The sequence below is a fragment of the Danaus plexippus genome, chromosome Z (assembly GCF_018135715.1).
Source record: "Danaus plexippus chromosome Z, MEX_DaPlex, whole genome shotgun sequence".
Taxonomy (NCBI): domain Eukaryota; kingdom Metazoa; phylum Arthropoda; class Insecta; order Lepidoptera; family Nymphalidae; genus Danaus; species Danaus plexippus.
Genome location: NC_083559.1, coordinates 3228180 through 3254875, shown reverse-complemented (window position 1 = coordinate 3254875; position 26696 = coordinate 3228180). Strand labels below are relative to the sequence as shown.

The 26696-nt window shown below is 30.8% G+C and overlaps 2 protein-coding genes across 3 annotated transcripts in view; one reads left to right on the top strand and one right to left on the bottom strand.

The window, feature by feature from the left end:
* The first annotated feature begins 327 nt into the window (after positions 1 to 327).
* Positions 328 to 26696, top strand: part of LOC116778123 (dendritic arbor reduction protein 1-like) — a 41057-nt gene continuing 14688 nt past the window's right edge. For both annotated transcript variants that reach the window (XM_032672009.2, XM_061526480.1), the window contains exons 1-2: positions 328 to 483; positions 2455 to 2511. In XM_032672009.2, coding sequence (XP_032527900.1) covers positions 436 to 483; positions 2455 to 2511 — 105 coding nt within the window. In that variant the 5' untranslated portion in view covers positions 328 to 435. The remainder of the gene's footprint in view (positions 484 to 2454; positions 2512 to 26696) is intronic.
* On the bottom strand, positions 12107 to 14584 carry LOC133320023 (sodium- and chloride-dependent glycine transporter 1-like). Its single transcript, XM_061526578.1, has one exon. The coding sequence runs from the start codon at positions 14573 to 14575 to the stop codon at positions 12779 to 12781; it is 1797 nt and encodes a 598-aa protein (XP_061382562.1). The 5' UTR covers positions 14576 to 14584; the 3' UTR covers positions 12107 to 12778.

Sequence of the window (26696 nt, the reverse complement as noted above, 5' to 3'; positions counted from 1 at the left end):
CAACGATCTTACAATAAGAGAACTATTTAGACATATCACGGGATATTCAACAATCATTAAAATTCCTAATGTACATTCGAAAATACGTAGAAATTATATTCAAACTTAATAATTAATTTACATATCTTCGTACACGTCTCATTAAACTATAGTAGGAATACAGCATATCACAGCAGCGTAATGAATGATTGTAGGTTGTGGTCTGTCTGAGGGCTGAGCGGGTCGTCGCTATCAGTATAGGAGCTATCACTGATCACTTTCATTGCAACCCCGAGAAGGAGGTCGCTAGGGCGCTATCACGCGACCAGCGGCAGTCGGTCGCGCGCAGTGGGTGCGCGCAGGCGTGCCGGCATCGCGTCCACATTCAAAACTCACAGACGACAACCCTGACAGCCTGAAAGCCTCACAGCCCTGACGTCCCGGCTGGAGCCGGGCATGGAGGCCTGCTGCATCAGACCTGCCGAGGACCTCGTGGGCGACCAGGTACTTTGGACAACAACCTTAAAAAAAACCTATCAGCGCGAGTGTAACGTGATGTTTTACTTCTAGTGGCTAGTTTGACAGTGCGTTTAAAATATTTTCGCGTATATATCGCCAATGGTGTGACGGACTATTAAAGTTTGTGTTGTTATATCGACACGTAATAATACATAGCTTTAAGTAATTCACAGTTCGTTAAAACATATATTATGGTACAGTAATAATGTAATTATTATTAATATGTTTAAAAGTGTAACACGTGAAGCTGAAATTCAATACGGAAATGAGGTTCGACGAAAAAAATATATATGCATATAGTTATTAACATAGTAAATTTGTTGTAACACAATAAGTTATTCTGAAAGTGTTGTTCCGGCGGCCGCGATATTGTTTACGCGGTGCGATCTTGAAATAGCAGGGAAACGGGCGGTTTCTTCGGTGTTACGAGATATTTATTTTTTCCACAGAAACATTTCTATTAAATCCTTGAGCTGTATTTACAATAATACTTCTAATTACAAACAAAAATATACGATTGAATTAATTACGTCTAATTACGATACACGTTCAACGTATGTCTTTTATATATTGTAACTCATATAAAATATAATACGTCTGTGTTTGATTATAAAGGCATTATAAAAAAATTTTACGTAGTTATGGTATGTTCACAAAAATAGCGTGCTCATAGAAAAGACTTCAACGCCTCCGACGGCTGCAACGCACTTAATCCGACTGGCAGACGTTTATTTAATCCAAATTTCATTCTGATAAATCAAAGGAAAAACTAGAGAACATAATTAAATTAGAAAAACAAACATTACCTACGTTATTCACCCACTTAAAAGTATTAAAATCGTTAGAAAATTACATAAAAATGTAACAATATATTACGTTTTCCTAAAATCCTAGCTGTATTTAAAAAACGAAGCCTTCAAACAAATAAAACATCAAAAAACTATTTTCCAGTTTGAACAAGCAAAGGATCATTGTAATAATTCACATCTTTGATTGTTATGTTCATTATAATTGATCAAGTATGTATATATTTTAACTCACAGTTATATGGTACCAGTCGTTTGTTTAACTAAGACTTTTACTATCAAAATTAACATAAAAGCCGGGACATTATATATCAATATTGTATATGAGATTCTTCTACATCATCATAATCGATAGATTATTTTAATCACATAATTATTTTATATTTTATGTCTATAATATTAAAATAATGCATTATTGCTCATTAATATAAAATGCTGGCATTAAAAATGTTTACGGTTTACATCCAAAAATTCTTATTCTGATCTGTAAAATGTTATTTAGGACAGAATATTTTTTTTTTTTTACCAAATCGATGATACGGATTTCATAAAATTATTTCTCTATGTCAAGTAATAACTTATGAACTCCCATACCGTAAAAGCATTTAATTTTGATGTCTTCATTTCGGTTTGTTCGGGTAATCCATTGGAACGACGAACAAATTATTGTCTGGGTTTCCCTGTTCATTCCCATCGATTATTCAGTCCTTTGTTTTTGGACTTTAAAAATAAACGAATCGGTATTACAATTGACAAAACATTTAAATTTAGATAGGCAGAGTCGCCGACACGAGCTTGTATGTCGTATATATGAAAAAATAATAATCTCTTGATTTTATAGACACTTGACAAGCAGGTTAACGATTTCAAATTAAAATTTTAAGACCTATTAAAATTGTATATATTTATATATATAGTATTTAATTTAAGAATTACTAGTAAATATTATAATGAAAGCACTATATAATAAAAATATTAGAGTACTTCTAAACCAGCCTAATTCAAATAATACGTATCAGCCAGTAAAATACAAACCAGATGCATCAATCACTAGGATTCAGTCTTGCTTTAATTAAATTACAATAATCTGTTTTCTAAATAATGTATTAAAAGTATCTTTATACAACAATATTTATAATCATGTCTACAGATAGTCCCCGGCGCTCCGCACGCTGCCGGACTATTTGATTCCTGGTTCCAGATGCAGGTGAGTGATATATTGTACAGGTTATACAAATTTATATGTACTTACTATCAGTCATCCATTGATATTGCAATACTGCATTGTCTTGGCCACAGTTTACCTTAAAATTTTACCGTTTTTATAAAATAGAACACAATAATCGGCGTGGATTCTTAATTATTTCGTTATAATATTATTATTAACGTTATTCCTATTATAATGAAAAAAATAATCTAGCAGTTCCAGTGAATAAAATTTTGTCGTTTACGCCCAACCTAACTCTGCTTTAAAATAATTCTACTTTAAAATGGAATGGAATCTTTTCTAAATTGTCAAAATATGTTTCTTATTTTTAAAACTGGAAGACAATATAACTATTATTAAAATTTAAATGAGTACGTTTGGGAACTATTTTCAATAACTTTTCCATTGAATATGAAAATTCTATCTTTTTAGTATGAATTCTTATTGTCAACTAGAACTGGTAGCTGAATGCTTCGTAAATTGTTTATTCTATGAGTAAAAAATGTTAATCAAAAAAAAGAGTTAAGGCTTATTTGTAATAAAAAAGTCTCTGACAACTCTATTAAAATTTTTAACTACACTTAAAATACATTTATTACATATATTGAGAAAACACTTTTTTAACATTATTTTTTTTATATAAATATTTTTATCTCAATCTGTAGACAGAAGTCTTAAAAAAAAGTTCTTTTTGAAGAAATACAATTGATTACTTTGAGGGCGTTTAATCGAATCAAAATTCAGCCGAGTATAATTTTCCTAAACTAATCCAATTGTAATGAGATCTAAGATTTTCGCGAGTATTCATTTAAATGAAACTAGTGTTATTCGGATTTACTACGCGGATTTTATTATTTAAAAACTACATAATCCCGACACCTCGTCTGCCCGTGATCACGGTTGCTGCAAAAAACCGAAACGTCGGGATTATGTAGTTTTTAAATAATAAAATCCGCGTAATAAATCCGAATAACACTAGTTTCATTTAATCCAATTGTTTTATTTTCTATCAACTTATAAATATACACTCGTATATACTAATAACACGATATACATTGAACATTCGATTCACGATAATGTGTTACTGGCAAGTGCGTAGAATAAAAATAATACAAAACGTATAAAATGTCAAACTTTGTACAAAATTGAGATTTTATAAATCTAAACTCTAATGCGTAGATTTAAGGTTTCGATTTGCAGCCGGTTATTTGTATGCACAGTAATGACATAGTCACGTATGAACGAAGTACATTATAGGTTTAGTCACATCTGGTATTAAATTTAAACTTGCATTATCCCAGCTCGTATTCTCTACACATCAATTGTACTATCACAAACCACACATTCATAATATATATAATTACTCTGTAAATTAATATTTATTTATTTGAAACAATTTTTTCGTTTGCATCCAAAAGGAATCCCTTTGAATCTTATATAAATACATACAGAAGAAATCCATTAAGATGTTTTCACGCAACATTAGGCGATAATTCAATCAAATCTTTAAAAAAATATAATTAAAAATCAAGTGCTCCCTCAATAGTAGGTATACCTGATTAGAAATGTCTGTCTTAATACTTTATATATGCAAGCATAGCTTTCTTAAACATAAACAAGTGAATTAATTTCTACGTCCGCGCTAATAAAGCGACCATACATGTGGTGCTTAAGAACGTATGATATTAGACATTAAACTGAGGCTTACAATTTCTTAAAGTTCTCGTTCAATAAAGCCTTATATGCAATCTACGTCAATAAAATTCCTTCCCAATAGGTAAGGAAAACCCTGGATGAATTTCAATGAACGATGGACCGAGCGTAGAATGAAAAAGTTTTCATACCGACAGAAGCCATAAATAAATTGCAAGTACCCGAACTTTCTAGTCTCAACGGAAGCCATTTATAGATAATGCATTTCAAGTACATATATAAATGACATTATAATAATCTATCAATCGATACCTCAATTACGCTCAGCTAATTTTCCAGTTGAAGTGTAATCGTTTGATATTCTTAGTGGGGGGAGAATATGAAATATATTGGGTGTATCACCATCATTTACACGGTACATAAAGTGTGTCGGAGTATTGTCAGCGGTCAGACACCGTGACACTTGTTACGCATGACCATTACTATCGGATAGGTTAAGAATTAAGACACGATTATTGAATTTGAAATTATTATATCCATTACAGTGTGACGGAATACATTAAAGTAATAATCTTTTTCGGACCAGCCGTTGTGAGAACTGAACATAGTTTGAGAATTATCACTAACCAAAAGTAAACATAAATAATTGTACTGTTTTTTCAGTGGCCTTTTCTTCCTATAATTTTAGCATTATTTTCATATCTATATAAAATTTAACATCGATACATATTTAATTACAATTAAACATACATTTCAATAAACCGTATCATGTATTTATTTCCCGAATGGCGTGTAAATTCCGATGTATAGTATAATATAGCAAAAAGGCCTTGTACGTAAATGCGTGAATGCTTGTCCGCCGACACGCGACGGGTGCGTACACGCATTAGCAACGTCCGATCAACCTTTTTTTGAGGATCCACCAACATTATGATTGGTAAATATAATGTGAGTGAATATTAATAAAAAAACAATGCAATACAGTACAACGATACATTATATATTTAGCATAATTTTAATTTTTTTCACAATCTTGATACTCACAGATTATATTTTGCATTAACATAATATTTCGGTCCAAATTTATCCCCGATAATTATGATATTTATAACATATACGTTCTCTTTCTCGTGACCTTTTTACTAACATCTCTTTTTATGAGTACGTGAGCATTGACATTATAACTTTATACCTCGTTCTCAATTGTTAGAAATATACAGGAATAATTTTAAACCAAGTAACTTAAACTATGACATCGAAGTTTTCAAAATCATAAGAAAACTTACTCTAATAAAAACAACACATATCAAATGAATCAAATTTGCCTAAAAAATTTATGTGTGACTAAGATCGTACAAACATTATTGAACCTTATTTGAATGATAAGTAAGGATGTGTAACGAGTGTGTAATATTTCCCGACTGTGCGTGTATAATGTTACATATTAGAACTAACATTGATAGCTTCATATCATTTTCTAATTATTCACTTTTAGTTTCATTAATGCTATAGCTATGAATACTAATCAATTGGAAAATCATCGTGCAATAGATAATCTATAGTAAAATAGTCTAAGACTAATTATAGGGCGACTCTTAGTCTAATGTAGTCTAAGAAGCGCCCTAATTAGAGGTATCAAATTCTATTTAAATAGACTTCCCTAGATAATATATATATGAATATAGCTACAGAGTTGTATGTTACAATATTATGAGAACATCAATGCTCAATAATTGTTTATCCCATCCATTAACTTGGCACACTTCAATGATTTTGCCCAGTTGCGTAAGCGCAAACGCAAATGAGATTCATATAAGGAAGACAAGAGGGGGTATGGAGGGTACGGGGGCATGGGGGGGTTGGGGGGGTTAGGGTACCAGTGACAGGATTCACGCTCCAACAAACGAATACAATGTAGCGTTCAATACGTGATCGATTATGGTTTTATGTGTAGATGTAACATTATTTGTTACATCGGCTGTATGATAGTGAGCCGAGTTCAAATACGTCTGTGTGGTATTTTATAATAGTGTTCTGGTTTTTTACAATATATTTATATTATATCTGGACGTAAATCAATCGTGTTTAATAATATACTTGTTATCATTTCATTGGTCGAAAGGTACGAAAATGCTGAGTGTACATTTTCTTGAACACTCCACATATACAGACATCTAAGATTTGCACGAGGTGCGAATCGATTTAAATATATAAGTTTTCATCAGATTTATATTAAATAAATGAAAATGTTAAAAATATAAGTCCTTTTTTTATCGCTAAATATTTTTTTTTTGTAAATTGTAACTTAATTGGGGTCATATTATTTATACGTCTGTAACAGTTATACGTCTGTTAAGAGTGGATTGCTGATAAAAGAAATGTCAAAATTATAGTTGGATATAAAAAATAAGAAATACTTATATACAATATACAAAATAATATTATCATGAAGTAATAATGTAATATTTTAAAAAATATACACGTACATCCCTATGGATGCATGCTCACATGGTCCTAGTAGATGAAACAACGCGAGATTCCTGTTAAAAACTATACTTTATTAAATTCACTTTAATCTTTTCTGAGAAAAATTAATTAAGGAACCGTGGAACCTAAATTCTCTACATCATATTTTTACTAGAATATTATTATAATAAAATTATTTTACAAAATAATATTTAAAAAAAAACGAGCTACTATGAAAAAAACCGAGCAACATAAATGAAAATGTTTATATAACAACTAATGCTTGTGTAAATGCACTTATATAGTTGGAAACTTATCAAATCAATAAGCAAACTATGAGGCTCGTTATTTGGAATCTATCGTTAAAAATACTTTAACGTTTAAGTCACTTGATAAGCTCAGACTGGATAAAAAATGATTGTCACTTTAAAGGACCTAGAATATAATATTTTATATATGACCTTATTAACTTATATAATACATACATTGTATCTTTTCTTATATTATTCGAAACCAATTACTAAATCGTTAGTAATTAATAATTGTAGATAATAATGCATTTGTGAGCAGGAATTTTCCAAAACCATATTCAGTGTTTATATGCACTTTCAGTGGTGACGTAATAGTGTGATCATTGTTCGGACAAATATTTTTATTATTATATATGTATAGACAAAAGTAGAACCAATGTTAATAAATTAAAAGAAACAAATAGTTAATTAACGAGATGTTTATGTTCAAATGTTCACTAACGAGCCAGCAGCTTTTAAATACCATATTTTAGTGTACCATAGGACAATGCTCATAATTTTTTATGATTATTTCCAAAAAAGTCTCAGACTATCTTTTAAAACATATTTTTTATGGATGACCTGTTAGGCAATGCTCCCGTAGATAGTGAGCAATAACTATTGTTAATTGTTGGGAAAATACTCCCCTATTGATATTCATAGCCAATTAAATTAATAGGAGAAGGTTGCAATCGTAAAATTCACTACCAAAGACAGTAAGTATCCAAAGTCTAAACTGATACGTATAAGTGAAGCTATTTTCTCGATCATGTTTTAACGATGTAAACAAAAAAAAAATCCCAGCTTTCAACACAGTGCTCGCATTGCCCGAATAGTTATTCCACGTCATTAAAGCTATTGTCGAAAAATTTTACGCATTTTAATAAACAACTGTTCGACATGCACCATCGAAACGCGATTTGTCGGTTTGATTTCTGATTAAACTTGTATTGAATTATTTTATTGTGAATATTAAATTTGATTCTATTCAGGACAGCTTATTATAATCCGAATATACACCCAGAAAAAGTGGACGACCTATTTTGATTAGATATTCTCTGCAGAATTTAAAGGAACTAGTCTGTTAGTAAAGTTTAAAGACAGTAAATTAAAAATTAATAACGTTAATTTCGTTCCATAAAATTTATGTACACGCAAAAACTAGAAACCTAACCATAAAATTGTTAATGACGTATAATAGTATGAACATTAAAATATATAACGCTGTCAGTACGAAATCTACTAAGACAAGACAATCTAGGTTAGGGCGTCTCGACCCCAAATCTCTGGCAGAGCAGTGTGCGAATGAGACGGAGCTAGCTGACCTAGAGTAGCAGGTTGGGAATCCGGAAGGTATGGACAAACCGGCTTCACACTGCATTTTTCCATTCAATGGAAAGCTCTGCCTTTACTTCGCTCGCCATTGGGACATTTTTTTTGACAATTTATTGTTTTCGTTAAAGATTTAACGTATACTTATATAACTTCATCTTATTAGTCTATTGAATTTTCAGCGTTAATTTCTATATTAATTACATCAACTCGTTCATTCATTGCAGCGCTTGTATTTCGTTGGAAATTTAATATTACAAAAACTTTTACTTGAATAAACAGTGGCATAAAAATTTGCTGGAATAATGCGACTAATTTATATGTGTATTACGTTGTCCGTAACCTCATTCGTAAGTTTTAATTAAGTTGGCCGACCAGTAGCATGAGCCCTGAAACTTCCAATTAACCTATTTTAGAAACAACATATTTTTTACCCTAAAGTAAATTTCGTTGTTGTTTTTGTTATCTTTATTATAAGCGTCTCCAAAAGTTCGCACATGATTTTTATATGTCAAACGTAATGTCAAAATTGGTTTTGACTTTTGATTTTTTTTTTATCCGCATCCGTATAATACCGATGTCATCTAAAGGGCTGTCCCATTTGCGAGACATCGCGGTTGCTTTCTACCCCGCGGCCTCACACATTCCAAGCTGTGTGTGGCCGATGCAAGCCGAATACTATCATATCTGGTTAGATCACCCGATCTGTACATTCATATTTTATCCAAAGAAAAGTACAAATTCAAATTTCCATACATACCTTTTTAAACTTCTAGTTTTTTTTTTACTTATAAACATTTCGAAACCTTAATTCTATGATTGCAATTGATACCACACAGTCTCCATCTTATTCACTTAAGATGTAGGTATTAAACGTAGTTTCTTACAATATTGATAAACAGTTCTTTGAGTTAAAATTCCTAATGCTTCTTTCCTTGCCCCAGTTTAACGTGCCATCGACATTATGTCTCTTTATTTGCATTGGTTATCTTTTATTGACACATTGAAACAACTTATCGTTCGACAAGTTTCAAAAACGCGACGGAGAGGTCGAGCTATGTAAAAATCAAATTTAATATTATTATCATAAAAAATTCAATAAACGCCACGGCTGTTGTTATATATGTCGTGTGTTTATTAAATTAATTGATACTTTATTAGTGCAATAAAGAAACTATTAACGATTTTATGTAACGTATGGGATATTTAGTTTAACATCGCTTGAAAGATCAATTGAACAATACGGTGTTGACTGTTACTAATAGAATAGGAGGTATAATATTTGAGCAGATATAATAGAGTCGGTTCTAGCTTACCTTTAGCCTTTATGGCTGTTTAAGTTTTGTTGAACAAAACGCACCGTTAACCAGAGGTGAGGGCGGCGGGGAAGCAGCGGGCACCTGCGCGCGCGACGAAAGTGATCGCTCTTGTAGAACGTGCAATACACAGATACGACTCCGCCAATTATTATGAAGTACACTTGATTTTTAATAACACACTAATCTAAAGTAAAATTTAAATTTAAGACAACTTTATTAGGTTTTAAGATCATTTTTTTTCAAACTATTCATTTTATGAACACCAGTTTGATATCGATTTTATAATTTTTACATTCTTTTTTATCTCTTGAGACTAATTATGTAAAGAAATTTGAAGAAGATTGATCTATTAAGTTGTATTAATTGTAAAATATGTACTATGAACCTGGAGAAGTGACAAATGTATTATGAGTACTAATTGAAAATTACATAAGTTAACACTGAGTGTTTGAATTCTACGCGAGGATCTGCGTATGAGTTTATTCCGTGCCAAGTGGATATTGGTCAAGCCTACCGCGGAACGAGACAGGTTAAGGTGCCCGATAAAAGCACCATCTTAGAGCCATTCAAGTCTTTTAAAGCATTATAAATAATTTAAGCGACCGATATGGACGCCTTGTCTTCTGTGTCGTCCAAACATTGTGCAATTGTACCCTCTGCCTAAGTGTCAGGTCTGATAGCGTAAATATACGATGATTGTGTACTTAAGCACTTTCTTTGTTTTAACTTTTTAACTCTCGACGTGTAGGACATTTAATATTTAAAGTTTTCGTCTCACTATTGATATATCAAACGTCGTAACATTAAATGTGGGTTCGCTTTATAATCATTACATATATATTAGTACAAAAAAACGAGAAACCTTGTATAGCAGTTATATAGCGATTATATATATTGTGTTCTATTTCTATTTTGTAAATATAATAGTGACCTGCATCAAACAATAATAATAACCAGTTTGGAACGTTTTAGATGCAAAATCAACCTGATTAATGGCGAAAGGTGTCCATTTGGGTTTGCTGTTATGAAACAGCGAGACAAGTGAAATATAATATTTACGTTACTCCGGTGATGTGTAACAATAAAACATTATAAGGCTAATTCTTAATATCAGATTCAGACTCGCTTAACACAGTTTCTTAAGTGAGCGAGCCAGTCAAGATTAGCATAAAATCCAAGTAAATTACTGGTTTATGTTCCAGTAATGTAGTCACTAATAGCATATTGTACAACAAGGGTCAATGGATTTGTGAGCATTAAAAATATATCTTGTAAATTTATATAGCCATATTTAGTAATAAATTGTCCCGTTAGCCGGGACTGGTAAAAATAAACATCACAGTGAAGAAAATATGTCGTGACAATGGTTGGAATTCTCTAGAGAGTAGAGACGTTGGTGGCGCAGCTAAGGCGGCACTGGCCCTAACGCCGCTCCGGGTCAAACATTCTATTATATGACGCAATGTGCCACAAACTGGATTTGCACTCCTCTTACAGATACTGTATGTTAATCGCCTTTCGGACAATCTAAACTTAATACATTTAAATGTATTAATCTTACATTCGAATATAAGTTAAATTAAACATATACGCAATCATATCTGGCGATTTACTAATTTGTTAGTAAGTAAATACTGACGTTTTTTAAAACGCACTAAGCTGTGAACGGACTATTAAGAGACATTAGCTTTCACAGATTATTAAAATTTCTCTATATAAATTAATGAGTTAATTAAACAATAATAAAATATAATTAAATATTAATGAAACATCACATAAGCGTTTATATGTTAAGAGTTTTTAATCTGTCTTTTTCTTGTCGTTATAAATTGTCATATATACTATTTCACCCACGCGTTAATAAAAATACTTCGAATACGAATAACTAATAGAATTGTGTTCGTTATTTAAATTGAAATTTGTAATATAAATCTTAGTCAAGCTTTTTGATTTAAATCGATTTTAATTTTATTACATGTAATAGTAATCTTGTTTACGGGTTTCGTAAATTAACTGTTCATTTTAAGGTTCGTTAGATTTAAAAATATATATATATATTTTTTTTATACACGACAGTCACTGGTTAAACATACTTAAATGTCAAGTAAAAAAAATATATAACTGTCATTAAATTGAATAACTGCGACAGAGACCAAGTTTTATAATAGAAATTAAATTCTTACTTAGATTTTAATTGTATCAAAAATATTGTATCAATAAATGCTTATATTTCTTTACGTAATATGTTATGAGAAAAAATATTTTATTATAAATAATGCACACGTAAACCCGATTGTGAATTAATATTATACGGGTCTAAAGTCAGATCTGATGAAATTATTACTGGCACTGATCGTAAGTAAGTATAAAAACAATATGCAGACGGATAACGAGCGTTAAACAGTTTTAACTGCTGTCTAATGTAATTTTTGCGTCCATTCAATCTTCAGAAGCGGGTGATGTAACATCTCATCAGAAGACCCATCCATGGATGTGTTTCATTGCCAAAGTGATCGTGTTGTTTACATTGTGACATCGCTGTGTGAGCAGACAGCTTGGCGCGCCACTTTTTTTATTTAAAATAAATCTATTTCTTCTCCTTTACGAATGTCAGATGACTGACTAGGTGCTGCTGAGGCGGAAACTGTTAACTTTCTTTTTTATAGCTTCCGAGAATGCCAAGATAATGAACCTCATAATATTAATTTAAGGGAAAAAAAACTATTGAAATAAAACTTCAAGAAGAAAAATTTTTTTTTATTCGTTATACAATTTTTGCAAATGAATATTTAAATCCATCATAATATAGTTAAGAAGCAAGCTTTTATACCAGTTTTCTATGTTGATACAAAAAATAAACTATGAATTTTTGTCGTAACAAGTTTGACTTTATCGTTATGGTTGGTTATTAGCTAAAAAAAACATCCTAATTGTATTAATATTAATGTAGCGTTAAAATATTTTCGGCGATGAGTCATACATTATAAATTTTATGATATAATAAATAATTCAATTATATACAAGCGGCATATGTATTAATAGAATGAGTCACACTAGTAGGTACTCTATTATTCACGTTAATGTAAAGAACTATTTACAATTTCTATAAATATAAAATATTATTATGTCATCACAATAAAACAATGGAAAATATTTTGGATGAATTATTGATAATATGACATGGATAATATGAACACTTCTGATTATTTAGCGTAAAGGAGACCTTATATTTGACCTTCTTTGTCTGTGCAATATACCGGCTTGAAGGTGATATTGGCGGTATATATACTCCTTGGTCATAGCCTGTGCGGAAAACATTCCTCTGCTTCTTTGTAAGATTTCGTCCTTCGGTCCCCATGTCTTATCCAGTGCTATAAATTCGCGAAATCTCCGTTTTATTGCAGCAATAACTAATCTCACAACTGTTACAATTACAATTAGACCAGAAAAAACTAAAACGGTATACGTAGAATATATAAATTTTTTAGAGTTTTCTAAATGATCATGTACTTCGTAGCAAAACGAGTATATCAAGAATAAAATGCTCAAACCCCATCCAACCTTCATGAAGCTGTTTGGTCGAATACCGACCATGAAATTTATGTCTTCCGAAAATCTGTTCATGCCGTACCAAAAAACAAAAGTTACACATTCCAAGACACCCACAAATGTCGATATAAGAGTTAAATGTCGTTTAAAACTGTACGCTAATAAATTAACACCAACATAACTTAATAATGGGATTGTCAGTATATAGAGCATAAGAGACGCACAGAAAACAGTTAAGCCTGGATACTTCGCCAGTTTCGGGTTCCTTTTGAATATAACCTCAAGTAAATTATAAAATAACACAAAGTTGGAATTGATAGCTATGATAAAAAAGCAGGTATAAATTATAATAAGATAAAACATTTTGTCCTGATATTCATAAATTAATCTCGGTATCTTCTCAAACGCAAATGACATGTGAGTTCTGATTATGTCACCAGCATCGGGACCGTATTTGAAAGCATACGGGCAGGTAACCATAGCCATTGTAAATATGACAATAATTGTGTAAACCGCGCATGTCATAACTGTTACAACAGTATTCGAGAAGCTTGGCGACCGGAAAGGTGCACTCGATGCGAGGTTAAAGGTCAGCCCCGATCCGATACCCAAATTGAACATAACATTCTGTATGACACTTGAAAAGCGAAAATTGTGAGCAAAAATTGTAAAATCTATATCAATCGCATCCTCATATTTCGCCACTAACCCTTGTTGCCGCATGGAACCCATCAGGAGTATCGCTAGTGTTAATATTGGAAATCCAAAGAAAATATTGATAACCCACTTCAGTGACTTGGATCTTTTAAAGCAGCTTAGGAAAATGGCGATACAGTTTAGCCCCGAAGCTAGGCATACTCTCCAGGCTATACAAAAATTACATTTATGCCCGGATTGGACCAAATTCAGTCTCCAATATTGGTATTCTGGAAATGTTTTATATAAATGATCGCAGTAAGGGAATATATTCTGGTTCTTCACACAATCTAGGTTCACTGTGTAGTTACTGACAAGGGTATTGCAAAATTTTGTGCTCCATAATCCGCATGTATAAAATGGTATGGGCGTTTCAAAGCTTATTAAGAAATAATGCAATAAAAACGCTGATACAATATGATTATAAATAAGTGTGAATGCTTGCCAAATAATTAAAAGATATCCTATGAAAGATAGGCACGGTCGAATCCTCCAGACGTCTATGCAATCTCTTGATGTAAACTGACCGACTATGGACTCCACGTAGAGCAATGGTATGCCCATGATGATGTAAACTATCATCAGGACTATTGAGAATCCGAAAGCACCTTGTAACAGGGCGTCATTTGGCATTGTGCTTATGTTTGTTATTCCAAGGAAGTGACAAATAAATATCACTATGTACGATTTCTGCGTGCCCCAAGGGCTATCGTTGTCCGTATCCATAGCTTTCATTTGACAATTAAGTTGTAACCACATAAAACTCAACCATCTAGTTACATACCAAAAATAAACAAACATCAAACATAAATCTATTTTAATCAAAAAAATAAATTATGACAGATCTTCTAAACATAAAGCTGAATAATAAATTCAATGACTTCAGACAAACCCCGAAATAGGATAGGCAAATATTTAGCAAATTAGTTTTTTTATATATAATAATGCAATGTTGCCAGTTGTTTATTGCTTTTTTTAATCTGTTGCTATCATCATATTTAATAGTTAATCATCTCCATTGTCTCAATAAAATTATAACCAGTCTTCAAGTATTTACCTGTATTCAGAACGGAGATGGGATTTAGTAAGGGGAGCCCATTTTCTCTGAATATCTATATTTGCGTTTTCCAAGATGAAATCTGGATATAAATGTACAAGATCCATACAAAAAACAGAAATCTATGTACATTTATTCAAGAATTAATACAAATACTAGTAAATGGATTTTTTTTTTACATATAACATCTATCTTCTTACCAACATAGATATAGGCATTGCCACTAATATATCATATTAAAATCAGTAAAATAAACTGGAAAGACATATATATCAACAAATGTATACGTGTGTAAGTGCATTCAAAACTATAACCAACAGACTGTTTAAAGCGAGAAAATAAATATTTAAAGAATTCATATAGAAAATTATAACAGATAAAAATTCCTGTGTTGCTGTTGTTTTTCAGTTCAATACTGTTAAAGTAACTTTGACAGTTAATTACAGACAAACATTCCAAATGTTGTCGGAGATGTTTTAAAATATTATATAGAGAATTCTAACCAATGTCAGAGTCGATGAGGGCAGGTGCTGGATAATGAAATTGCAAATAATAAATGCAACTAAGTTTCACTTTATAGACCGGGACCCGTTCTAGTTATGTTTCTGAGAGGCTTTCTTGTTTCACACTAGTCTTATCGAATGATCTCTGCTCTAATAACTCTATCGAAGCCTATTTTTGTTACTATCACTTTTAGCCGTAATAATTGAATCTCGTCAATGTACGATATACATAATTTCCGTTTTACGGTATGAGAAAAAATGCTAAATGATTTGTCAGGTGGATTTATTTTTTCGCTATCAACGAAAAATATGCATCTATTTACTTAAAAAAAATTTTATCTTTTCGCTATCTAATCAACATTTCTGCAACGAGCGGCAGTACCGAAAAGATAATGTTTAAAAAATATATACTATTCCGCAAACCCCGCCTTTATTTGTTGACCCAAATATGACTTAAGCGTAATTATTATCAAGATTAAAATTACCAAAAAAACGTCAACCTTACGTTATATATTTTACGTGTCTCATTCATAATTACTAATTTAGTTTATACCTAAACGTGAAAAAAATGTATAAAGAATTCATGTAAATTAAATTTGTGTAACTATCATTATCATGTGTTGATATTTAATTATTGATAAATTCATTTTATGCGTGCATACATACATACATTGTGCGCCCGTGGTTTATTGAACGATAGCAATTTCACATACAAATTCTTTATCATTATCATTAATTAAACATAATTAATACATTATAAAAGTTTACATCCGCTAATAGATGTTTTGTTTTAAATTTTTTTATGTGTTCTATGTATTCAATAAAAAAACTTTTGTTTCTTTTTCTATGTAATCTATATAGTTTTTGTTATAGTTTTATATACATACATACATACGTTTTTAAAAACTTGGTTCTTAAACGATCTCTTGCTTGATGTTCGCTTTTCTCGCATTTTCTTTAATGTCCGATGCGAGAGCTTATCTTTAAACGTAAAAACCTTAAATAATGATTTCTCTTTGTGATCTATATAAATTGCATTTCTTAAAGTTGTGAGGGCCAACCTTTAGTTCTATTATATTTTCAATAAGGTAACTTACTATAATTTTAATATAGTTTTAAACTTCAATTCAATTCCTTCCTACGAAAGGTCTTCTGTACAGAATAGCGATTTTCGTGTAGTAAATCCGAAAAATATTAGTTTTATTTTATTGAATACATACTCGCGAGAGTCTTAGATCTCAATATGTGGACCAGTACGGACTGGACATCGCAAAAAAATCTTTTTTTGATTTTATCAAATACCACAGAATTTTCGATAATTAAAAGAGTTCTCTCTTATATCTCGATGTTTTTACACCTATTCAAAACTTACCTTTTTCTTACTAGAAAAATTTCAGATTCGAGCTGGAAAATCAAAAACTAATCAGTGTAAATAGTTGTGTAAATTTGTTCAATATTGTGTTTCTCGGTGTTATTTTTCTTCAAAATCTTGATAATTAATTCTGTTTGATAAATGGCTACAGCCAGAAATTCGATTGTCCCAATTAATAAATTACGTGTTGCATGCTATACAAATCGTTTAACTAAAAGGAAATATATATACAAATTTATATAATTAGCGAATAGGGAGCAAAATGTTACAGCGTACAAGTAAATATTTTTTAATTATCTTAGTTAATTTACCACACAGTTTTGCAATTTTGTTTTCACAATTTTTGTGGTCTGAGATTTACTTCAATTCAATACAATGTTCTTTAACGAATTTGTTTATTCTGATAACATGCAACCCCAGGCGTCGTGTGTTGCAGGAATCCCAAAGACCGACTGATGAAGCAAGCTTTAGAGTGTCTGTGAAATTGTTGTTTAACATCCATCCGAACATGTAATTATTTTTAATCCATATTATTTAATTCGTTAGAACAATTATAAGTCTTTATCAAAGTCCTTTAACAAAAGTTCTTTTGTTTGTTTATATATATTAAAAGTTTTAAGAATAATCCTTATTATACATTAATGTACTATGTATCTTCTATTATATGTCGCTGTAAAATAATTACTTCCTACAATAACATTCATAGTTTTCTATTTCTGTAATCGTTACATACCCTTGGCAAACGAAGTCATGGTGTTATCGGAGGTGTATCTTAAACAAATAGAGCGGCTTTTACAGCGACTTAGTATTGATTTTGACTGATTACGGGCCACAAGTGCCCGTTATTTTATCTACGTCTACAGAGAAGCATTCAAGGACAAATAGGTTGGCATTTGTAATACGTAAAAATTTACCAACACGACTTAATTTATTTCTTTAGCTATTCAGCTTATTAGAGCCAAAATGTCTTACAATCACTATTTATTTAAGTAATGTTGATGACCAAAATATTATTCTACCTCCGTTGTAGTAAAAATAAAGTATCAATGATTTCTACTTAGTTTAAATTGATGTCAAGTTTTTTTTTTTAATATTTCGTTGAAGGCTACGACTATCACAGGAATTGTTTCACTCTTGGACGTTTCGGTGAATTATTTGATTATTATTATCTTTTCTGAAGTGTTGACATATATAATTTATGGCAAAAAATAAATAGACGTAACATTAGGTAACAGTAACAAAATGACTAATGGCAATGAGATGAAATACCGAAAGCTTTGTATAGAATATCGAAATCGTGATCCAAGAGTAAAATGTTTAAAATAAGCTTTAAATGGAATTATTATAGTTTCATTTGCATTATTCGCTTATCTTGGCAACATTTCACCGTCTATACGGCTGTCCCTTTCTGTTATTGGAGGCGTGATTCGCCATTACTAGCGGAATTACGCAGCGTAGCTCTGTAGAATATATCCGTCCCGGTCTCACATTGTAGCGACCCTTGACCTAATCGATTTAGTGAATGTGGCTAGTTGGTTATTTGAAGCTATTACTTATCCAGAGTAGCGACTGGTAGCTTTAGACCGCTAATGACCGGCACGAGACAACCAAAACGTGACATCTGCTCATAGTTTTAGTATGACGTAAACGTTTAATATAATCAAACATATTATACAAATAAAATATTATAAACATTTATAAAAAATTCATATCATTGGCCTAGTTGTATCTATATCAGATTAGATATTAACGGCTAAGCGAAGTTAATGTGTCCACGACTCGATGGGAGGGTATTCGTGTTTTGGATACGGCAGTACAATTAATAAGTTATATCACTTACATGCTGTTTTAAAAAAAGAACGAATAGAGAATCCACAAAATGGACGTAATTATAACAGTTTGTAAATCAAAGAAACTTAAATCGGACAAGATCAAGACAAAATCAAATCTCATAAGAATATAACCTGTTAACGTAATAGAAAGGAGCGATGGTCTCATAGCTTAATAAAATATAAAGGCAGAACAATACTAAACAATGTTATAGTGAACGGAAGCGAGGCATGGGATATAAATCTCAAAACAGACACGCACATTTTATCTCATTGTGCTTCCGCGTCCCAGCAGTTTAGATCTAAGCTTTGATCAAGGCAAGCTAAGGCTGTGTTTCCACCATGAATACACCAGCTGGCTCAATTAAGAGAACGTCTTCATTACGACGACAGCATATTTTATAATTGAAAATATCCTTTTTATAATGCCGTTTTAATATACATTATTCTGATGTAAAAGGAAAATATTTAATGTGTAATGAAATCTCAGCTTAATCCCTCTCAAGATTAATGCCTATAAGTATTGTGGTTAACATTTAATTTAGCTCTAACTTACTACCTACCTGACAGATAAGTATAAAATATGAAAGTCAAGTTCCTTATACAACTGTAATCCATGTAAATAATTCCTCATCGTCACTAAAATTGTCATCTTTAAAAAAATATTCAAATATACATATTTGTAGGTATGTTATTATATATATATCTAGCTATAAAGTAGTCTCAATACTCCGCTTATATCCAGGATTCCCTTTAAAACGTCATAAAATGTTTTATAATCCGCGTTAAACGAATTACAGGTGGTCAAGACATACTGGCAATAAAAATGAATTTTTTATCGTTGACTTTTAACAGGTAGCCACTATACTTTTATACTCCATAACAATGACGTACTTTTATTGAGTATATCATTCTGTGTGCGGATTTAAATACATCATAATACATAAATAGACTGTCCACTGTCCTACGATAAACTATAATATAAGCTCGTTGATATTTATAAAGACAATTTATATAAATGTGTTTTAAATTTAGAATTATATTTATATAAAACATTTAATTGTTTCTTAATTTATACGTTGATAATATTTATCCATAGAAAATCATAGATAACAGGTTTACTTAGCCGTTCGTTGATTAAACTATTATAATTTTGTTGACAAATGAGTTCAGACCTCTGTGTCGCCAGGATAACAATGGCAGAGCCGGTCCATTCAGAATATAAAATATTGTTATAAATTGCGCCATTCATCGTTCCGTACTGAATCATTGTGATTTAATACTTTTAATGTAGATTGGACAGCGGAACGTTTACGTGATTTAGATTTTCTAAGAACCAATTCGTTTTAGATGTGTTCGATAAGACTGCGTTCAATACTAAATCTACATGCAACAGTACTTAGGACGTCATTTACGTCTAGCGACTTTTGAAATGAAATAACATAATATATTTTATACGTAGTAAAGAATTACGTCTTGGTTTGTCGGATCGTCTCGCTAAAGTGACGTTGTATTAAGATGACATTATACTATAATCATGCTACAAGATATTCAATTTAATTCACGTATAAATATTAATTCTTCTATGTTTACACAACTCGACTACATGTATTAGTTTTTCATGTTTCGACAATACGGAACCAAAACCTCAACTTGAAAATGAATTATAAAACAATTGTAATGTCTGTTTGTAATAAATACGCGATAAATGTACAATATTATTCTTTTATAATATTTGTCTGTCTGTTTTTTCTGGTTATTCTCTGAAATGGCTGCACCGATTTCAAGGAAATTAGATCGGCAGATACCTGATAAAATAAGGAATGATATAGACTATTTAAATTTCAGGAATCTAGTTTATTATTACTTATATTAATAACTAAATAATAATAATAATAAAGCGAATAAACCTGGTGCTATAACGCATAAACATTTTCATATCTTTCATGAGACTAACATAAACTGTGACTTATATTCAGTTTGTTCAGTTTTATTTAACTTAATTAATTACGTGGTTTTATTAGCCATTATAAAATTACTAAGGTTATATACCTATATGGACTTGTAACATAAAAATTTTGTTATAATATCGAGAACATATATGAATTATTGTTAGAAAAATGCGGTTTTAAATTTTAACCTTGTCTTACACAAATATGAATTCTCCAATGGTCAACAAAGTAACAAAAGTAATATATAATTTATAAAAAGACTTGTAGTTTAAAATAATGTACTTATTTTCGTGTATAGAAGCAAATTGTTGATCGATTCCCACAGATCTCTAGGTTACGTAGTGTAGTTCTTTGTTTGGGATTGTACAAAATAAAGATTGTAGAAGAATCCCTGAGAATACTTTTATCACAAAAGTTTTCCTCACAGAATTACCGTTCATCGATTTGTTTATAGAAATCGCTATCAGGGATTTCGTTGAATTTCATCTGATAGACTTACCAATGTTGACTAATGATTGGAAAAATAAAGTTTTAAATTAAAAACCAAGCGGTTTTTAATATTAACTGGTAATACGATGCCAATTACCTTGATGACATCGAGATGATGAAGGAAGAATAGGCTAAGTAATACGACAAACAGAAAATGGCAGTAATAGTGACTTCATCAGGTGCGCACTGGTGCGCGGAAAAGAGAAAGAGTTCCTTGAATTGCTATTCATCTCGACCTGAATTGTCACCCGCGAGTACTTGGTGAAGTGGTGACGTCATATTACACATATGTATCAGTACAGCCACTATTAAACCTTTCGTTACTAATTATACAAAGTTTACTTTCATAATAATTGGAATTGTTAATAAAAAAACAATACTTTATTAAATTTACACGTAATATTTTTATAAAGAAAATGTATTGTATGTAGAGAAATAAGAGTTTTGATAGAGACTACTAATTTATTTGTGTTGTTTCATAATGACGTCAAGTTACAACTCCCATTCAGCCCACACATGTCCCACTTAAAAAGTAATTTATGTATTACGCTGCAAAAATAAATCTCTCAACACTTTCGCCTTAGAAAACACAAGTTAAAAATATAAAAAATTTCTATGACAATGAGCTAAGATGATTGTTACATCAGTTTTCAAATAAAGTTAACGTTTTCTCTGTTTCTTAATGTCATTGATCATCTACTATGCCTATGTGTTAGAATAGAATTCACTTTATAATTGTCAAATAAATAGTCATACCTACATTTAAAGTCGTGACACTGAGAGTTTTATAAAAGTATATATAATTTGTCATCAATCATGTAGTTTGAAAAAAAAAATCGTAAAGAAAAAGGATGCGACTGTGAGTCTTCGAAGAGTGGATCAATGGGCAGGTTATCATCCAATCAATCTCCCCACCTGCACCGTAAAGTACTATATCTTCATTATTGTCAGTTTTTAAGAATTTACTGTTATACTCACCACTTATAGACGAATCGCAGCGCTTGAAACACTGCCCGGAGACTTTTATGTTGATTTCGAATGCTATAAACAATCAAATGCAAAATATATACTATAATTTTGTCATTGTATAAACATAATATACGTTAGAGTTTTGACATTTTTATTTTTAATAGTCCATCAATTATATGATATACGATTGAAGAATTATTTTTTATAAATATAATAAGACGTCGTGATTTATAGCAATAATACGTTACTTATGATAGTTCAGTTTGCAACAAACCTTTGATAGGTCGATACCATATTTAAGAATAATACTATCTTAACATAGATAATAACCTAAAGTTTGTAAATTTATATACTGGAAACATAATAAGCATTTATTGTCTTAAAGACAAACGAAAGCAATAGCAGGTAACCTGATATTCCAGAGCTTGCAGCTTCAAAATTCTTCTCGTGTTAATGAATTTTTCATTCAATATTATCTATAGGAATTTGACATCAAACAAACAAAAAAATTTTAGCAGTCAATAGTGAAACCAAACAAGTTATACGTGTTTAAAAACAGCGTTTATATATTTTTACTAACATTAGTATTAACAACTTTTCTAATCTATAACAGTTCAGACATATTTGAAGCGTAAGATAGAAGTTATTCAATTGTTTTTTTTACGTCTTAAGATATATGTGACACTATGGCCCCAATTGTCTCACTGGTGCCCCTGTGAGTCGGTTTTGGAATTTGGGGTAACAGGTCGATGTAGAAACAAAGTAGATATTTAAAAGAAACGCATGACCTTAGTGATGTGTTGTAAATGAATTGGTCCAGAACGAAGTGTACTTGTTTAAAAGAATATAAATTTGAGATCATTCAGAGAATGCACAGTTATCGTATTGTAAATAAGCCTTTGAAGGTTTTTTTTATATTAATAAGTATGACATCCAATCCTAGCATTCTTGTTTTCCGCCCCTGGATCTATGGAATCGACAAATAATTTAAACAGTTAAAAATGTAATTACCGGATTAAAAGCTTCCAATATGACGGACAGCCAAAGACGATTATATAAATTAATCCATACATCGTAAAAAAAAAACATAGGATTTATTTTTTTTTTTTAACTTTAACAAAATGTATAAAATCTTAATGAATTATAAATAACTTGTCTATAAACCACTTTCGTCGCCGTCGGCCTCTGGATGGTTTGTTAAAATATTTTTATATAACGAATAAAAAAAAAATGGCTGTTGAGATGACGGCTGTGCGTCAGTAACAATTGGTCCATCGAAATTTATCGCTGTATCAGATGTTTAAATTAACATGGTTATATTGAATTTTCTCTTTGATCGATTTGTTCACTGTATAACGAATTTGAAACGAGATATCTGGTTACTATCCATCAAACCGGGTACGAGTCAAGATAGACTCGGAACGTCATTAAATGTGACCGAAAAGGATTTAGACTGGTCTTAATAAGAAAGGCTTTAGCTGGCCTTAAAAGTTACTGTTACACTATGTTAAAGTGGACATCGGAGCTGCAATACTCACGATAATGTCACGTTTCGCTGTTATTGAAATTAATATATGTAGTTTAAAATAGCTAAATGATTAGATTTAACAAATTATGTCCTCGCAAGTTTTTTTTTTTTTTTAAATTCTTACAGGCTAATGAAGATTAATTTAAATGAAAATAATGATATAAAGCTTCCGATTTTGAAAACCTGTCATAAATTTAAAATAAATGAAAATTGTAATTCGAACACGGAATAAAATGAGGTAATTGAGTCATATTTTCATTTTATATAAAAAAAAAACAACATTAGAACATTCGTTATAATACAGATTATTGGTGAAAGTTTAGTGGTTCATGGCAGCAATCAACATTTTTTTTCCTCTGGCGAGTTGATTAAGATATAGTCTATAACCAATGGGAAAATAGCAAGGCTGAGAAATCTTGAATTATTTTAAAATAATGCTAATAAAAGATTAACAGAACAAAATTATGGTATCGAATATTGAATATAAGCATACCATATCGACATTTTCGGAGAATATAGTTCGTAATTCAGTACAATAAATACGTATCATGATCGAAATTAATAACTACATGATTATTTTGAGATCGGTGACGTCCTTAAGTTAGTACGTTGCCTAATTAAGGTAATATCTATTTGTGGATTTCGACATTTGTACATCCACTTTTATTATTTTTATTCAAACAAAGTGTGCGTCGCGTGGGCGGTTCGTTTTCTCGCAACCCGCTATGTCAATAGGCTGACGAGCTGTGGATTGTTGCTATTCTTAATGATGTACATAGCATAATCAGCTGATAGTACAATTAAACCGATAATGTTTGCTGTTGAAATTAATTAAAACAAACGTCTAACGAGGATATAATAATGTATTGGTTGTGGTTGATGAGCTTAGATACTTTAAGTTACTTTTTTATCAGACCGAAAATCCTTGATATATATTTTAATAACAGGATATATGTATGATAGAACATTTCTTTAAACTACTTAATATGAGTGAGTGAGTGAGTGAGTGGGTTAGACTTTCAACATCAATATCATAAAAAGTATATTTCTTTGCACATTTTGAAAACTACGAAAAATGGACGAAGTGCTTAAAAACTAATCAATGTTTTTTCAATTGAGAGCAAATATAAGATTTGTTCACAGTTTTATTGCTTTTAAACCAAAGCTACCGATGAACAGCCTATCTGACTTCATCCGTGTTCAGAGATGAAATGTAAGTAAATTGAGTTGTTTAAATTTAATTATAATTACTGTGATAAAACTGTTGTCATTAGTGGTCAGAAATTAAAATACAAAATACAAAACAAATAATCACTTAATATTAACAAACTACGCTAACCAATAATGAAAGGCACAGATATATGAAAAATACAAGTTTTAATGTTTTTTAAAGTTTCACTGGTAGTTTAAATCGAAAATCAGGCACCATAGTTTTAGGATTAAACTCTCTTATCGCATTTTTTAGATTACTTTACAAAAATCGTGTTAATTAAAAGATAATAGTAAGCAGTCAAGTTGATTTCTTAATAAAATAAGTCTAAAAATTCACTTCTTCTATCAAAGTGTTCATACAGAGAATATATATACCTTATACCACAACAAAATGCAGCTCTATGTAACAAAGTTAAAATATAATCTCTAAATCTTTATTATTAAATAGGTTTTAATACTGGTTTAGTATAAAAAAAAATGACAACCAATGAATAATAAATTTAGTATACAGTATTTACGATACCTACATGCTAATGAGATATAGCAGAGGTTCCGTTAAAATGTTGTCTATTACGGAATCCATTCATTAAAAAAAAAATCGCGGGCGTATAATATTACGAGTTCTGTGGGCTATAAAACATAGGCTTTATAAACTACCAAAAGAATATTTTATAATTCACTATATTATGTATGTATAGGATGTCGGAAATGTAATTTAAATACAGTAAATCTCAATGGTATGTGTAGATGATGTTGATGTTGTAAACTGGAATTGCTGTCCACTTTCCGATGGATTTATTGATGTTATTTAAAATGCAATTTTGGGATTGAGCTTGATAAGTTTACACGATATTACTTTAATTATAATTTTATAACATATTAGAATGAAAAAAATATATAATATAATTCATCATTGTTGATGATGAAAGTAGAATTTGAACGAAAGCGTATTTATGTGCTTTTCATTTCATATCTCATTTCAAGCGGTTAATCGTTCCTAAAACTTAACAATACATTTATAATTCAATATAAATATCGACGGCAATAGTTTATTTTATGAGTGTTTATTTTATGTATTATATGTTTATAATAGAATATGGAAGAATGAGATTAAAATTAAGAAATGTCAAATAAATAGCATATAACATGAACTTTGCGTGGTGGCCTGGAGGTTAAAGGACCGCCTCTCATGCGTGAGGGCGCGGGTTCGAAACCTGGCAAGTACCAAAATGATTTTTCATAGTCATATGTACTTTCTAATAGTATTTAGACACCACTGACGGACAGTGAAGGAAAACATCGTGAGGAAACCTGGACTTATAATTTCAAATTATAAGTTTGAAATCGCCAACCCGTCTTGAGCAAGCGTGGCGATTAATGCTCAAACCTTCTCCATGCGAGAAGAGGCTTATGCTCAGCAGTGGGCTTCCGATAGGCTGATGATGATGATGATGATGATGATGATGAACTTTGACATAAAAGTCTTCACAAACAGAACATACTTCAGCTGCTTATATTTTAATAAGGTTATTAAAAGTTTAACAAGGAAATATTCTTTCGAAGGTTTAACAGAGTAACTATAGTTAAGATTAACTTGTAAATGTTATTTTTTAAATTTATAGTTTTCAACTGTAAAGTTAGGTTTAATAGAACTTAAATATTTCATTGTTCTTGAAATATTAGTTACGTTGTTACGTAACGACAAACATTATTATTAGTTTCCCGAATAAGTCCCATGGAAGTTTATTTAATTAATTAGTGCAAGTGAAAGTCATGTCGTGTAATGTAATGAACATACCTACATACATATACATAATGTGTCCCCGAACTAATGAATTTCAATAGCAGACTGCCGTTTTTCGGGAGATATTGTCTCCTTTATCATTATTCTATATTATTTAATAAAAATATTTTTTAATTGAATTTTAATGAGATAACTCAATGTGACGTTGATTGAATCGTTAGTTGA

Bases quoted from the DNA above. Each gene is read 5' to 3' on its own strand.
- LOC133320023 (XM_061526578.1), bottom strand. From the start codon at position 14,575: ATGTGGTTACAACTTAATTGTCAAATGAAAGCTATGGATACGGACAAC.